An 18,585-nucleotide genomic window follows, 5' to 3' on the forward strand; every position below is an offset into this window, starting at 1 on the left:
ACATATACACACACAGATATATACATATATACACACACACATATATACATATACACACACACATATTTAAATATACACACACATATATATACATATATACACACACACATATATATATATAAATATACACACACACATATATATAAATATACACACACATATATATATATACATATACACACACAGATATATACATATACACACACATATACACGCACACAGATACAGTATATACATATACACACACAGATATACACACACATATATACATATACACACACACACATATATATATAAATATACACACACACACATATATATATATAAATACACACACACATATATATAAATATACACACACACACATATATATATACATATATACACACACACACACATATATATAAATATACACACACATATATATATATATACACACACAAAATGGATACAATTCTACAAGTTACATGACTCTACTACCTACCCATACATACATTTGATATGACCCTGCAACCCAACCATCCACAAACACAACAACTTGTTTACAGGATCCACCACCCACCTAATGCATTCTTGTGCCACAGCCTAAATGCCACTGCTCTCTCTCTTTTACTAGTATTCTCCTGTTACACACACTGCATGGAGGAGAAAAGGGAAATGAAAGAGACATCAGCTAAATCAGTTAAAGGTTGACAGAGATAGAGCGTGACCGAGAGAGCGAGAGCATGACAGGCAGAGAGTGTACCTGAGAGAGAGAGCGCTTAACAGAGAGTAAGAGAGAGAGTAACAGAGAGTGACAAAGAGAGAGAGAGAGTAACAGAGAGAGTGTGAAAAAGAGACAGAGTGTGACAAGGAGAGGAGAGTGTGACAGAGAGAGAGTATGTGACAGAGAGAGCATGTGACAGGGGAGGGAGCGCGTGACAGAGAGGGTGAGGGAGTACAAGAGTGTGACAACGAGAGATACAGCAAAAGAGAGTTAGAAAAAGAGCGACAGCGAGAGATACAGCAAGATAGAAAGAGTGACAGCGAGTGAAAGCAAAAGAAAGTGACAGCAAGAGAGACAGACAGCAAGAGAGTGACAGAGAGAATTAGACAGAGAAAGTGACAGACAAGAAGAGAAAAAGACAGAGAAACAGCGAAAGTGACACTCAAACTAGTGTGCTGAAGAAATTGTGAGGTAAAATATCTTCCCCTTTTACATAGAAATGTTTAGGTGATATTTTCATGTCAGCTTTTTACAGTTATACTGCATCACTTTAAAGTTATTTAGCACTTGGATATTATGTCCCTTTAATCTAGCGATTAATATTCAATACATGTGTCTTCATTCAGAAATAATAATTGTAGACACACAACACAGTGTTTCTATAAGTTACTAATGTATTAACAGAGTCTCTGTGTATGAGCGTAACATGAATGGGTGGGCAAACTCTTGGTACATCACCTACTGCCTATACTATGTCTATTAGGGTTATGATCTGCCACTGTTTCTCTGCATACGTATCTAATGTTAAATGTTTGTTTTGCGTCATGTGCCGCTTGCATTTTTGCAGAAACTGATTTTATAGAGGGGATTTTATTGTGCCTGCAATGTGTATGCAACGTACATGCTCTTGAATTATCACATATTATAAATCCATATTGTGTATAAAGAGCAGAATTACTAAATGTTTTTTTATAGTCTTTAACACCTTAACGTCCAGCTCCACACCCTGTACGACGCTGGTCGTTAAGCCCTTAAGGGGTACGACGCTGCTGTCCTGGGCCTCTCTCTGCCGCGATCTCACTAAAAGTAGCAAGATTGCGCTATTTCTGCATGCCCCAATTGGGCAGTGCAGAAATTGAGCTGCATTGGGCAGCGGTGGTGCCGATCGTTGGTGGCGTGGGAGGGTAAGGAGGGAGGCGGGTGAGCAGCCCATCGCTGGAGGGGGGCGGGAATGGGTGGGACCGCTATGCTACAGAAAAGGAGGGAGGAGGGAGATGGGGTGTTCTGTATCATACTGTGGAGGTGGGATTAGAGGGTGGGAAAGAGATCTGAAAGGGGGTAAATGAGGTAGGGGACAGCTACACTACAGAAAAAAAATGTGTTTTGTTTTTATTACATAAAATTGCCAAATTTTGGAAAACTTGGTACTGACAAACAGCTGCTAGTACCTAAGATGGTGGTAATTAGTTAGAGGAGGGAGGATTAGAAAGCTTTTTGGGAGGGATCAGGGAGGTGGGAAGGTAAGGGGGCAATCCTACACTAAGGACAATAATAATAAAAAATGTGTAAAACTGCATACTGGCAGACTACCTACCAGTACTTAAGATGGGGTTGGGAGAGGGAAGAGAGCTGTTTAAGAGCGATCAGGGAGGAATCAGGGGGTGTGAAGTGTCAGGTGGGAGCTAAAATTAACCCTACAAGCTACCTAATTAACCCCTTCACTGCTGGGAATAATAAAAGTGTGGTGCGCAGCTGCAATTAGAGGTCCCCAACACTCAACTGAGACTGCCCTCACCAAGGTTACTAATGATCTTCTTTCTGCTAAAAACATTGGTCGCTACTCAATACTTATCTTACTTGACCTGTCTGCTGCCTTTGACACCGTTGCCCTCTCCTGGATCCACTCTTATCTCTCTAATAGGCCCTTTTCTGTATCCTTTGCTGGCGACTCCTCCTCTCCATTGCCTCTGTCTGTTTCTGAGTGCTGAAACTACTAAACAGCTAATCCACTCCCTGGTAATTTCCTGACTTGACTATTGTAATAACCTACTAACTAACTGGCCTCCCTCTCTCCCCTCTCCCACGGCGGTGTAGGGGGGTCAGATTACAGGTAAAAGAGCTGATTACTTTAGGGCAATGCCCCGCAAAAGGCCCTTTTAAGGGCTGGTAATAGAGCTGATTACTTTGGGGCAATGCAGTATAGGGACACTTTAGTATTTTAGGGGGTAATACATTTATTATAGGTGGCGGCAGTGTAGGGGGATTAGATTAGGGGTTAATCATTTTAATATAGGTGGCAGCGGTGTAGAGGGATTAAATTAGGGGGTAATGTAGTTAAAATAGGTGGCGGCGGAGTAGGGGGCTCACATTAGGGGTTAATAATTTTAATGTAGGTGGCGGCGGTGTAGGGGGATCACATTAGGGGGTTAGACATTTAATGTAGGTGGCGCCGGGGTCCGGGAGTGCGGCGGGGGATTGCGGTTGACAGGTAGATAGACATTGCGCATACGTTAAGGGTTTTAGTTTATTTTTGAAGGTAGTTTAGGGAGTTACAGGGCTCCAATACTCAGCGTAAGGCTTACTACGCCTGCATTTTGTGGCGAGGTGAAAATGGAGTAAGATTTCTACATTTTCGTCACGTAAGTCCTTACACTGTATATTGGATACCAAACTGCGCGGGTTTGGTATACCTGTCTATGGGCCAAAAAACTACGGCCGAAGGCAGAAATATATGAGCGTAACTTCTAGGTTACGCCGTAAATATAGGATACCAAACCCGTGCAAAATTAGGCGTCGCCGGGCGACGCTGCATATCGGATCGGGCCCCAGGACTTCTCTCGGGCGGCACCAACCATCTGGAACGCACTTCCTAGATCGGTCAGATTTTCCTCTAACCTTTCCTCCTTTAAACGCTCCCTAAAGACCTTTTTGTTCAGGGAAGCCAATCTCCAAATCAGTAACAAATGAATTCCACTTTAACATCATTCTCACCTTTGCAATCCCCACCTCCTGTTTCTCACCCTTCTACCTATCGATATTGTAAGTTCTCACGTGAACAGGGCCCTTAATTCCCCCTGTATTTGTTTGTTAAACTTTGTCTGGTGTCTTTTATATTGTATTGTACTGTACTTTTATCTTTGTACCCATGAACAGCGCTGCGGAATCTGTTGGCGCTTTATAAATAAAAAATAATAATACCAAAAAGTAATGGCAAAGCCATATGTCTGCTATTTCTGAACAAAGGGGATCCCAGAGAAGCTTTTGCAACCATTTGTGCCATGATTGCACAAGCTGTTAGTAAATAACAGTTATGATGTATAAATATATTGTAAATATATATATATATATATATTTTCTTTTTAAACTTTTTTACTGAGGTTATAAAAATGATACAGGCAATTAGCATCTCAGTTACAAAAACATAGGAGAATCACAATACAATATACATATTGAATGTTAGATAGACACACAATCGCACAGTTAAAGAAAAAATAATAAGAGTAAACCTCAGGTTTTCAGTTAAGGATTATCCCCTTAAGATATGTTATAAAGACAGATACTTTTGGGCCCCAAATGAAAACAACTTGGCTTATGAACTAGCATTATTGTAGGTTTGATATATGTTAAAAATATAAAATTGAACACAAAACAACACAATAACCAGCTATGATGGTATTTGAGTCCTCCACTAGTTATAATATAGTTTGTAATACACACTTCTATAATAGTAGGAAAAGAGAGCTTTCTATGGACATCTTATATTCAAGCAACCTCAATCCACAGTATACTTTACAGAGAGGAAGTCTAGATAATTAATACAACTAGTGTGCCCAATGTTCATTATACCCCCATGATGTCATATGAGGTCATTTTTAAGCTTCAGAGCCAAGTCCAGTTATAGAAGGTCAACTACTATAGAGGGGGTGAGTTTTGGGTCCCAAATAACATACCCTTTTTTTCCCTTCATATATCTAAGCTTTAGTTTTGCTAACACTTAAAGGGACACTCAATCAAAATTAAGCTTTCATTATTCAGATAGAGCATGCCATTTTAAACAACTTTCCAATTTACTTCCATTAACAAAATGTGCACAGTCTTTTTATATTTAAACTTTTTGAGTCACCAGCTCCTACTGAGCATGTGCAAGAATAAGTGTGTATGCATTTGTGAATGGCTGTCACATGGTACGTGTATGCATTTGTGATTGGCTGATGGCTGTCACATGGTACAGGGGGAGTGGAAAAAGACATAACTTTTAAAATTGTCAGAAAAAAAATCTACTACTCATTTGAAGTGCAGACTAAGTGCTATTGAATTGTCTTGTTATCCTGCATTTGTTGATTATGCAAATCTACTGTGTTGACTGGTCCTTTAATATAACTCCTAAAATAAAAAATATTATCAAATATAATAAAGAACTTAGTCCAAATGTTATATAATGGCCTCTCATAGACCTCCTAAATTACAGTTCAGTAATATTTTAATCTGGACTATATGGAGTTATATCCATTATACACAAAGTGTACTGCTTTGTATTCATTATAGCAGATCAGTGAAAGTTTAAGAAATGAGAAGTCACCAGAGTATCATTCTATAATAGCCACAGATAATAGGGGTGAGGATACCAAATATTGTAGCTAAACCTAGTCCTATATAAATAGAAACATATATACAATACAGCACAGATAGTTGCCTCACACCTTAATGGATAAGTGACTTAAAGGGACATTATGCACTCATTTTTTCTTTGCATAAATGTTTTGTAGATAATCTATTTATATAGCCCATAAAGTTTTTAAAAAAAATAAATGTATAGTTTTGCTTATTTTTAAATAACATTGCTCTGATTTTCAGTCTCCTAACCAAGCCCCAAAGTTTTATGTGAATACTGTCAGCTACCTTCTCCAGCTTGCTCCGGTTTTTGTAAAGGGTCTTTTCATATGCAAAAGAAGGGGGAGGGGGGGGAGTGTCTTATTTGCCACTTGCAGTGGGCTTTCCAGCTACCTTTTCAACAGAGCCAAACTGACAGCTTCTAAATAAGTTTTCAAACAGTTTTATACTGGATTTTTATATCAGTATCTGTGCATCTTATTCTTTATAGTAGTGTCTATTAAATGCAGTTATATGAAAATGAGTGTATACTGTCCCTTTAAATAAGGTAGTGAAGACATAGTACTATACCGGAGCTGGAGGGAGGAGTATCAGCCTTTGCAACAGCTTGAAGTCTGGATGTCTTCATCCTGCTTTATCTACTATGTAGCTGGCGCCATCTAGTGGCTATATTTATATCAAATGTGTGAACTATAACGAACTGGGATAAAAACAACATATGTTTAAATATATATTTAAGGCATCCAGCTAGCTTGACAGGTTAGTACTAAACCTTTTCAAACAGATAATGACACTTCTATATGGCTTAAACACCTAATCCACCTAAAACAGGTTAGCAAAATAGAATAAGCAGTAAAACAAAATAAAAACGTGTTGAACAAAGTACAGGCAACAGTCTCCTTTTTACCCTGCCAATAAAATATTGAGAAACAACTGAACAAAACATTAAAAAAACTTGTACTTGGAATATAATAAATGCATGGCCAGTAGAGTTAGTAAAGTCAACCTATTCCAAGTTTTTGAGTTGACTGGTGTTATTCTCTTTCCTGGCAAACTGCCAGAAAGATCGTGCAGCATACACGGCCAATGTGTTAAAGCTCTTCTCATCCACCTTGTCCCACACATAAAAGAATACTGATGTCTCTTTCCTGCCAAAATGTAAAGCTAGTATGGGTAACACATCCAAATGAAGTATGCTCCAGTGATGTGGGGAATTGTTTTTCTCATACTCCGTCAGAGTATCCAGGTCTGCAAATATCATGAGAGTGACCGTATCTCTCGGGTTTTCAGCCTTAGAGTTAAATTCAATAGGGGCTCCCTTGATATGTATGTAGCTCCTTCTCTTGGTTTCCAATACAGCTTGGTGTGTATAACACAAGTTTGCAGGGTTACTGTGTGGCCCGACTGAGAAGGGATTTTCAATGACGCAAGAGGCTGGAGTTTCAGCCATCTTACCTAGTAGTCTTACACTTAGATCCATCTTCTCTCTGTGATCCCTCTCCGGAATATAATCATTACCCTCAATATGAAATGTAGCTGTACTCACATAGCGCAGTATTATCTCCGATAGGGACTGTTTAAAAGCTGTAAAATGTTCTCCCATTTTTCAACTGCCTCCATTGTAAGCTCAGTTATTTGTTTATGCTCAAACATAGTAGCTCATATACCACTGTAAAACAACCTGTAGTATTGTCAGATGATATAGATAATGTGCTTCAGCACAAGCGGCTGGTAGAATCTGATGCATCAGAATTATGGAGGGGTGGATGAGGTTCCAGGCCACTAACAGGCCTCCGCTGTGTACCTCATAAACTCTGGTCTGCTCTGGGCTAAGATCAACAACAAATGGTGCTTAAATCTTCTCCATGGAAATTAACTATCTTCAAATTTCAAGGATTAAGCTTGGAATGTGAAATATAGAAGTGCTAAACAACGTTTTTAACATCTCCTCTGTTGAGCCCAAGTGAAAAAGCAGCCATGTCAGTCGGTAGTCGGACACGCCCCCCCCCTGTAAATATATTTTTGATAGGTAAATAAAAAAAACAAGGCTCTATTTCTGTTTAAATGGACTGATGGCAAAAATGCTAAAAATGCTCTGGTCTTTTGGGGAAGTTTTAGTCTGAAATGCCCGGTCCTTAAGGGGTTAAAGATTTGCTGCCGATGTTCTTCAATTTTCCTTAACCCATAAGAATGCTGGGCCGTGTCACTTCTGGAGGTGTGTTACACTCACCGCACAGCTGTCTGACTGAAAATCCCCTCAGAGCGCATACGCTTCATCGAGTCACCACATCAAACCTATATACCATGGGCACTGTAATTCTCCCAACTTCACTTTCTTTTTTGCCTCTGCCTTGGGGGTTCAAGGGGGGTGAAGCCAAGCCGGATTTCCTGCACGGCTATTGGCTAAGTGGTGGAAACTTTACCTCTCAGCCAAATAGCGTTCTACAGTGAGCTGCCTTAGCAGCTCAGTGTGGCGAACGCTGCAAACAAATAAAAGAGCTTTTAGCAGGAAGTATTTTATACTTCATGATTGAAAGTCCCCTTTATTTGTTCCAATGGTAAATCCTAGCGTTTCACAAACGCTAGGATATACAATCACTTTAAGCTCTACTTATCTTAATGATTTCCCATTGTTCACCTGCAATCCTACATAAAATTCTCCCCTACAAAATAAATAATACAAATTAAAACAAATGTTGGGCTCCATGTGAAATCTCCCACACCCAGTTCTTCATGTTTCTCAAATCTCTGGCTATCTGTTATAAAGCAGCCTTTAACCAGGATCCTAGCTTCTTGTTTAATGAAAACGCACATTCTTCTCGCTCCTTTGTCACATTTTTATTTCTTTCATGTTTAGCATAAACCCAGATAACAGCTCCTTCTTTACAAGCAATAAACTGCAGAAGTAAAACAGGAAATTCCTATAGATTTGAGTCTCCCACCTTTATCCTTTCTCATTTCTCTGTACCATGTGATCACTGCAGTCACGTGACTGTTGTGATGTCAGAAGGTCCTTTAGAGGGATGGAAACTAGCTGCTACCGTACCCGGAGGCTCCGGGACACAGGGAGAAGAAAATGAAAAGCCCCGGGCACACTGAGACTAGCAAGGCTGCCTTGCTGCAGGCCCCCGGGGTACCTGGCACTGACAATTGTGAGTACTAGAGTTTTAGTCTGCCCTGCTGCTGGGCTTTACCCTGCAAATAACAGGGAGTTACCCTCACCCTCTGCCCTGGAGAAACACCTCTCTGACCTCCTCTCTCTGATGTGCACCAATGGTGCTCCCTTATTCAAATTGCTATTTTAGTCTGTACATTGGGGGCTGACCTTTTATTTATGTTACGGAACTGCTTATCTCTCATGTCCTGGGAGCTAACTAAAATTGTTCCTCCCTATAGCCATATATTCCTGGCACTAACTAATCTGACATTTTTCTTATTACTCTGGTTACTGTTGTCTGTTGTGACCGTCTCTGAGAGCCCCTTCAGCCTTGTGCTATACTAAATATTTTGGTATCCTAGGAGAGGGCTGTGATTGGCTCATCTGCCTGTATATCCCAGGTAATTTCCTCTGGTTGAACATTAGGACTGAGCCATATATTGCACTATTTTTTTTTTTTTATTTTTTTGCTAGACATTTGAAGAGTAGAACTACATTAACCAGTAAGTCACTTTGTGGTTCTGGATCTTGCTATAGAATAGCTGCCATCTAAAGACTAAAATAGCTGGATTTAACCATGTCCTATTTTTTTAACTAAAAAAAAGTTTATTAAAGGTGTTTACGTTTTAACTAATACTGTAGTATTGGGTTAGTTGTTTATGCTGGCTGTTAAAGGGACATAAGATCTTTTTTCATGGTTCAGATAGAGCACACAATTTTAAACAACTTTTCAATTACCTAATTTGCTTAGTTGTCTTTGAATCCTTTGTTGAAAAACATGCCTAGGTAGGCTTGGGGAGCTGCTGATTGGTGGCTGCACATATATGTCTCTTGTCATTGGCTTACTGATGTATTCAGTAAGCTCCCAGGTGGCACTGCTGCTCCTTCAACAAAGGATACCAAGAGAAAGAAGCAGAATTGGTAATATAAGTACATTGGAAAGTTGTTTAAAATGTATGCTCTATATTACTGTTTTTCAAACCTATCATGAGGCCTCCCTAACAGGACAGGTTTTACGGCTATCTGAAGTGGAGCACAGGTGAAATAATCATCTGATAGTAAACATGGTTATGGTTATTTTACCTGCTCTCATCCAAGGAGATTCTAAAAATCTGGTCTGTTGGGGAGGCCTGATGACAGGTTTGAAAAACAGTTCTCTATATGAATCATGAAAAACAAAGTTTCTTGTCCCTTTAAAGGGATGTGAAACCTAAAGTTTTTCTTTCATGATTCAGATAGAGAATACAATTTTAAACAACTTTCCAATTTATTTCTATTATTTCATTTGCTTCCTTCTCTTGTTATCCTTTGCTGAAAGGTTGATCTAGGCAAGCTCAGGAGCAGCAGAGAACCTAGGTTCTAGCTGCTGATTGGTAGCTGCATTTATATATCGATTGTCATTGGCTCACCCATGTGTTCAGTTAGAAACCATTACTGCATTGCTGCTCCTTCAACAAATGATACCAAGAGAATGAAACAAATTAGATAATAGAAGTAAATTAGAAAGTTGTTTAAAATTGTACTCTCTATCTGAATCATAAAAAAAAAATGTTTGGGTTTCATGTCCCTTTAAGGAGAGTTGCCTCTGTTTTACTGCTACAGAGGACACACCTCTGCAAGTGTTACCAGAAAAGGTTTTTTTTTTTTTTTTTAGGACAACAAAGTGAGTTAAAAAATAAATATATAATATATTTTTAAATCCCTCTTTTAGACAAAACAAAGGAAAAACTATTAGGCATGTACATGTATTCGGCATTCATTGTTCATTAGCTAAACGAATGACGAATATGACTGTGGTCTGCAGCATTTGTCTATTTCCAGAGCCGGATTTATTAGGAAAACTGTGCAACACATAAATATCCGTGTAAATCCAGATATTTTGTTTCCTAATAAATCTAGTGCTGGAAACTCTACCTACTACTTACATTATTTGGAGGAGCCAATTTGGGCTTGTGATTACAGACAATATGGCTAGTTACAGTCATTAAAGGGACAGTGTACCATACGTCTTCTCCCATTTAACTTGTTCCCAATGATCCATTTTTCCTGCTGGAGTGTATTACATTGTTTAAATAAAAATAAACTAATTTATCTTTGTTTTGACATTTGAAATAGCAAATTTGCCTTTACTTAAAAGGGACAGTCTAGTCAATATTAAACTTTCATGATTCAGATAGGGCATGCAATTTTAAACAACTTCCCAGTTTACCTTTTATCATCAAATTTGCTCTTGGTATTCCTTTTTGAAATCTAAACCTAGGTAGGCTAATATGCTAATTTCTAAGCCCTTGAAGGCCACCTTTTATCTCAGTGCATTCTGACAGTTTTTCACATCTAGACAGCGCTAGTTCATGCCATATAGATAATGTTATGCTCACTCCAGTGGAGTTATTTATGAGTCAGCACTGATTGGCTAAAATGCAAGTCTGTCAAAAGAACTGAAATAAGGAGGCAGTCTGCAGAGACTTGGATACAAGGTAATCACAGAGGTAAAAAGTATATTAATATAACCGTGTTGGTTATGCAAAACTGGTAATAAAGAGATTTTCTATCTTTTTAAACAATAACCATTTTGGAGTAGACTTTCCCTTTAAAGTGATGGTAAACTGCAGCTAATCAAATGTCATATATGTAATTTTTGCCATTAAAAAAGTATATGTCTATTTGTGAAAAGGGTTAAATCTGTGCCTATAGTAATTCTTCTATTACAACGTTATGCCGGCCCACTGGGATTAACTTTTTTTTATGACATTTCTAACGAACATCCAATCAGTGTGTGTGTCATATGACATCCTTGAAGTCCAGCCCTTTGAAAGCCCTTAGGCAGCCTATGTAGAGAGTGGGTGGGACTGCTTTCTATGTCACAGCCCAGCCGAAAGAGGAAATGAAGGGGGCAGAGGAACAGAAAATACCAAGTAGGAATATAAATCTTTTATTATAAAATATATATACTCTTTAAATAATTATGCAGGTTTGCTTATACACTAATATATTTTTAATTTCAACATTCTTAGTCTGAAATTTACCAACAATTTAAAGGGATACTAAACCCACATTTTTTCCTTTAATTCAGATAGAGCTTGCAATTTTAATCATGGAATGGAAGTAAATTGGAAAGTTATTTAAAACTGCATGCTCTATCTGAAAGTTTAATTTTGACTTGAGTGTCCCTTTTAATATTCACCTAATGCTAGAGAGACAGGAAGTCTCTTTTGCTCATGATCAGATGAGGCAGAGTTCAACTTAAAGGGATACTAAACTCTCGCATTTTTTAATGATTCAGATAGAGCATGCAATTTTAATGAACTTTCTAATTTACTCCAATAAATTTTTTCTTTGTTCTCTTGCTATCTTTATTAAAAAGCAGGAATGTAACACTCAGGAGCCAGCACCCTGGATAGTGCTTGCTTATTGGTGGCTACATTTAGCTACTAATCAGCAAGCATAACCCACGTTCTGAACCAAAAATGGGCCGGCTCCTAAGCTTTACATTCCTGATTTTTAAATAAAGATAGCAAGCGATCAAAGAAAATTTTATAATTGTAGTATATTAGAAAGTTGCTTCAAATTACATACTCTATCTGAATCATTAAAGAAAAAATGTGGGTTTAGTATCCCTTTAAATTGAACTCTGTTTTGCTCATGTTCAGATGAGGCAGACTTCCTGTCTCTCTAGCATTATGTGAATATTAAAGGGACACTCAAGTCAAAATTAAACTTTCATGATTCAGATAGCGCATGCAATTTTAAACAACTTTCCAATTTACTTCCATTAAAAAAATGTGCACAGAGGGTTCAGAACCCTGACTCTAGAAAATACACATGCTGTTCTAAAACAACCAAATCTCTATTGAGAATTGATCTGATGTTAATTAATGATAGCCTCTACCACATGCGGCCAGAGCACATATACCCGAAATCCTATTATCTGATCATGCACTTATCACTTTAAATATTTCAGCCTCAAAGCTTGGCATCAAAAGACAGGCGTTTTATTATCCTAAGTATCTGGACAAGAATGTAAAATTTAGAGAGTGGCTAGGAGAAAGGTGGGAGGATTATATTCGAAATAACAAAGACTCAGTGGCGAGTCCTTTTGATTCTGTGGGAAACAGCGAAAGCGGTATTGAGGGGGGGCATAATTGCATACATGGCAAATATTAAAAGAGAAACCCGTCGGAGGGAAAGACAAGTTATTGATACAGTAATTAATGCCTATAATAGATATATAAACATATCGTCCAATGAGAACTGGAGAAAATATATTAAAGCCAAAGAAGAAAGAGATACCCTCTTACTTCTCAACGCAACACAAGCAGATTTAAGATATCAATCTAATTTTTATAAATTTGGTAACAAATCAGGCAAATTATTGGCCAAACTGGTAAAAAAATTTGAGATCTTCTAAAACAGTGGAAACCATACAAATTAATAACACATTGCTTACTTTACCGGAAGAAATATCTGAGTCTTTTTTTTTTATATTACGAAGCAATTTATGCGGCGAATCCAGTAAATATAGACATAAAAGAGAGTTTCTGGAAAGACATCACCCTTACGAAAATATCCTCTGAATTTAATTTGGGGCTGAATGCTCCAATAACAGAGCAGGAAGTAAGTCAAGTAATTCAAAGTCTGAAAAAAGATAAAGCGCCGGGTCCTGATTCATTGCCAAATGAATTTTATAAAAGTTTAAGTAAAGCAATTACTCCGCAGTTGACGATTCTTTTTAATTATCTTTTTCAACAGAATAACCAAATACCTCCCAGCTTCTTAGCATCTCATACTATATTAATACCTAAAGCTGATAAAGATCCACAGTGCAGAGAGTCCTATAGACCCATCGCACTATTGAACACGGATTACAAAATATTCGCTTCAATCATGGCAAAGAGAATGCAAAAAGGCTTAGGGGAAGTAATTCATAAAGACCAGGTGGGGTTTCTCGTAAAAAGGAGCTCTTCACCTAAAATTAGACAACTCCTCTTATCCATCGATTATTTTAAGAACAGTGAAAGGAAGTTAGCGGAAAGTATATCCGACGCGGCGATTATAGCGATCAACGCCGATAAGGCGTTTGATCGAGTCAGCCATGATCACATTCTAACCACACTGAAACAATTTGGATTCCAAGATAAATTTCTGAACTTAGTAAATAACTTATGTAGGCAGGCAACATCTAAGTTAGTCATGCATGGGCAGGAGTCACAATCCATATGCTTAGAACAGGGTACAAGACAGGGCTGCCCGCTCTCTCCTTTGTTATTCGACTTGGCGATTGAACCCTTGGCTATAAAGATTAGAAACCACATTGAAGGCATTATGATTAATAGGCATAAGCTGAAAGTGTCTCTCTACGCGGACGATCTGCTTGTCTACGTCTCTAACACCTCCAGGAATATCCCAATAATTCTTAACATAATTGAACAATTTGGCCAATTCGCAGGGTATAAAATGAACAAACAAAAAACTGAACTGTTGTGGTTAAGGAAGCCCGATACATCATTTTTAAATAATCCATTTTAAGACGGTTCTGAAATCGCTCCGATATCTGGGGATTATTGTCTCTGCAGATCCTCGGGAATGGTACTCCCTAAATTTCACCCCAATCTTTACTCGTGCAATTTCACTCATGAGAGATTGGCAGAATTTACCTCTATCTCTTTCGGGGCGTGTTGCCCTATACAAAATGGTAATTTTGCCAAAGATATCATACACTCTTCAGAACCTCCCGATTTTTATAAAAACGCAAGATATCAAGAAATTCAATGTCGCACTTCGGAAATTCATATGGCAGTCTAGGAAACCTAGAGTTGCTCTGCAAAGATTATATCTGGCAAAGCAATTTGCTGGGTTAGCTCTCCCAAACCTTTATCTTTATAATCTGGTTTTTCTGGGTTGCACTGCGGCAGATTGGGTGGCAGAAGCGGATTATTTTACGGATAACGAGTTAGAGAATAGCTTAATATTTCCCCTAACCCCTTAATGACCGGACCATTTTTCAATTTTCTTACCCTTAATGACAATGGCTATTTTTACATTTCTGCAGTGTTTGTGTTTAGCTGTAATTTTCCTCTTACTCATTTACTGTACCCACACATATTATATACCGTTTTTCTCGCCATTAAATGGACTTTCTAAAGATACCATTATTTTCATCATTTCTTATAATTTACTAAAAAAAAAATAATAAAATATGAGGAAAAAATTGAAAAAAACACACTTTTTCTAACTTTGACCCCCAAAATCTGTTACACATCTACAACCACCAAAAAACACCCATGCTAAATAGTTTCTAAATTTTGTCCTGAGTTTAGAAATACCAAATGTTTACACGTTCTTTGCTTTTTTTGCAATTTATGGCGCAATAAATACAAGTAGCACTTCGCTATTTCCAAACCACTTTTTTTCAAAATTAGCGCTAGTTACATTGGAACCCTGATATCTGTCAGGAATACCTGAATATCCCTTGACATGTATATATTTTTTTTTAGAAGACAACCCAAAGTATTGATCTAGGCCCATTTTGGTATATTTCATGCCACCATTTCACCGCCAAATGCGATAAAAAAAAAAAAAAGTTCACTTTTTCACAAAATTTGTCACAAACTTTTGGTTTCCCACTGAAATTATTTATAAACAGCTTCTGCAATTATGGCACAAATGGTTGTAAATGCTTCTCTGGGATCCCCTTTTTTCAGAAATAGCAGACTTATATGGCTTTGGCGTTGCTTTTTGGTAATTAGAAGGCCGCTAAATGCTGCTGCGCACCACACGTAAATTATGCCCAGCAGTGAAGGGGTTAAATTAGGTAGCTTGTAGGGAGCTTGCAGGGTTAATTTTAGAGATCAGCTTCCCACCTGACACATCCCACTCCCTGATCCCTCCCAAACAGCTCTCTTCCCTCCCCCACCCCACAATTGTTCCCGCCATCTTAATTACTGGCAGAAAGTCTGCCAGTACTAAATAAGAGTTTTTTGGTTTTTTTTAAATAAAAATAATAAAATATTTTAGCTGTGATGGACCCCTGCCTTAGCCCCAACCTCCCTGATCCCCCCCCCCCCCCCTCCAGCTCTCTAACCCTCTCCCCTACCTAATTACCGCCATCTTGGGTACTGGCAGCTGTCTGCCAGTACCCAGTTTGGCCCCAAACCCCCCCCCCCAAAAAGTATTTTTATTTAATTTTTTAACTTTAAAACTATTTCTGTAGTGTAGCAGCCCCCCCACAATACCCCCACCCCCTCCCCCTCCCAGATCCTTTTATATTTGAATTTTTTTTTTTTAACTTTTTCTCCCTTTCTGCCTGATTCATTGGTGTCAGTGTGGATGTGTGCACGTGCACGTGCACGCGCGCCCCGTGCACACGCGCCCCGTGCACGCGCCCATGCACGTTCATGTGCACGCGCACCCTTGTGCACGCGCACGCGCATCGTGCACGCGCGCGCTCACTCTCACACCCGGACAGTGCACTACCAGACACTGGCACCATCGCTACCGGTGCAGAGAGGGCCACAGAGTGGCTCTCTCTGCATCGGAGGCTTGTAAAGTGGTATTGCAGGATGCCTCCATATCGAGGCATCACTGCAATACCCTCAGAGCTGCTGGAAGCATTTGTGATCGCTTCCAGCACTCTGTTAGACAACTGACGTACCAGGTACGTCCATTGTCATTAACTGCTTGTTAATGCATGACGTACCTGGTACGTCAGTTGTCATTAAGGGGCTAAAGACGGTATCGCTCTTACATACACCACCCCACTTAATACCTAAGTCAGTAAGAAACTTTAAAACTATTCATGTAATAATTCAGGCTTGGAAAAAAATAGGCACACTACTGGGAATAAATACCAATATTCCCAGGTATCAAACCTTTATAGGTAATATAGAATTCCAAGAGGGATCCCAGGCCCTGCACTTGAAAAAGTGGCAAGAGCAAGGGCTCAGTCAGGTTGCACAGCTTTACCATGCAGAGTCAGGAATCATTAAATCTTTTCAAGAACTGAAAGGGGAATTTAGTCTCAGTAATCAAGATTTTTTTGCATACCTTCAAGCTAGGCACTACACTTCTCAGTTGCTTGCTCAATATGAGTGGAAGTGGACATGGGGGAGGCTGGAGACATGGCCGGCCCTGATTAGGGCTGGCCGTGCCTCCATCTCTCCATGGTATGCCCTTCTGAATTCACAGAGGGGTAATAGTAATGTTGAAAAACTAGCTCAAAAGTGGTCGGACTATCTGTCCGTGAGCATAGATAAGGATATACATATTGTGAAATCCTTTTCGCTACTACATAACTCTACGATATCTGAAACATGGAGAGAGTCCCATACAAAACTCATATATCAGATCTATTACACGCCAGACAAAGCATTTAGGTGGAATAACGCTGATTTTAAGAAATGTCCAAAATGTAGTCTATTAGCGGCTGACTTATTGCATATGATATGGTCTTGCCCGAAAATAGAACAATTCTGGCATAAACTAGAGTTTTGGCTAGTGAAAGTGGTAAAAATTAAACCTCCCAAATTTACTCCGTTAAACATAATTTTTCTGTCTAATAACAAGGAGGATTTCAGAGATGCTAAGATATTAAACCTTGTAGTTCTCGCCGCAAGAAATCTGATTTTCAAAAAATGGAAATCAAGATTTATACCCACAGTAAACTAAGTCAAAAACTATCTCAAAAAGCAATATAGGATAGAACAACTGGCCACAGATTTAAACTCAGAGGGCGAGATTGTAGCATTTTTTAATAAATGGTCAAAATTCATTAAAAGTTTCTCGCCAAATGAAATAGAGGTTATGATAAGCCCATTTCAAAACTCGGAAATAGTTCTTTTGGGTATTTGGTAGTGTGGGCCTGGCGCGGAGGGGGAGGGGAGGAAAAAGGCAAGCAATGTGGGGATGTTGTATCCCTTTTTTTTTTTTTCCCCTCTCTTTTCTCTTTTGTTTTATTGTCTCTTAAAGGCTCATATTTGATTGATGGAAAGTAAAGGTGCTGGGAAACCTTTTTAAGCATCTAATTTATTGGAATATTTAATAAGAATGTATTTTTTGCAAACCAATTTAGTTGCCTTAGATTAGATTCATTTAGCATATACAGCAGATGGTATTATTGTGAAATATTATAATTTGCATTGAGTTATATACTGTATGTGCACTAGATTATGGTTTATGGTTGGATCTGTTTGGACCCTGATGTTTTCGAAAAAATCAATAAAAATTATATTTAAAAAAAAATGTGCACAGTCTTTTTATATTAACACTTTTTGAGTTACCAGATCCTACTGAGCATGTGCAAGAATTCACAGAATATACGTATATGCATTTGTTATTGGCTGAAGGCTGTCGCATGATACAGTAGGAGGGGAAATAGACATAAGTTTGAAATTTGTCAACAAAAATTCTACTACTCGTTTAAAGTTCAGACTAAGTGCTATTGCATTGTCTTTTTATCATGAATTTGTTGATTATACAAATTTTCTGTATTTACTGGTCCTTTAAGACAGCTCAAGTTACTCTAGAAGATCAATCAAGCTAGATAAGGTTTCCTGTAGAGAAAAAAAAGAAATAAAAGGTAAAATCCTTTTAAAATTATGAATAATACATATTGCCATGATTTTGGTAAAGTATAACCCACTGCTTATTTTTTTTATTTTTTGTTTATTACAACAATGAAACAGACTGTTTATGTTTAATATCCCTTTTAGTCCTCCTTATTTTATCTCTGTCTATACACAGTGGTCAATACTTGGAGCAATTTTAACATTTTATTACTCATCTCTTCCACCCCCACTCCGAACTCTTTTGCTGCTTGCTGCCTCCATAGTTTTTCTAGAGAGAAAAACTATGCTGTTTCCATAGTTTTTCTATAGAGAATACTAAATTATTAATATTTTCAGTATTGGTGGTGGTTTCAATAGCAAAATCTGCTATTTTAAAAGACACAATAAAGGTAAAGGGAATATTTATAATCTATTTTATATTCTACAGCTTGTGCAAAATAGATCATTGGGAACACATTACAGTGGAGAAAATTTTAAGGGAAAATATAGAAAGATATGTAGCAGGATAAGCATTGAGAAATCTGCACAGTGCATTTCCAATTCTAAGA

The 18,585-nt window shown here is 38.2% G+C and overlaps 1 protein-coding gene across 2 annotated transcripts in view; it reads left to right on the forward strand.

Moving 5' to 3' along the window:
- Positions 1-713: 713 nt before the first annotated feature.
- Positions 714-18,585, forward strand: part of GUCD1 (guanylyl cyclase domain containing 1) — a 38,130-nt gene continuing 20,258 nt past the window's right edge. The window contains exon 1 of one of the 2 annotated variants that reach the window (XM_053701988.1): positions 714-1,177. Coding sequence is in view for 1 of the 2 variants with exons in the window: in XM_053701987.1 (XP_053557962.1) it covers positions 8,394-8,469 (76 nt within the window). In the remaining variant the exon portion in view is untranslated. Of the gene's footprint in view, positions 1,178-8,315; positions 8,470-18,585 lie in introns of those variants that run through there. The other variant, XM_053701987.1, reaches the window with a different exon arrangement.

Source organism: Bombina bombina, chromosome 2 (genome assembly GCF_027579735.1).
Source record: "Bombina bombina isolate aBomBom1 chromosome 2, aBomBom1.pri, whole genome shotgun sequence".
Lineage (NCBI taxonomy): Eukaryota > Metazoa > Chordata > Amphibia > Anura > Bombinatoridae > Bombina > Bombina bombina.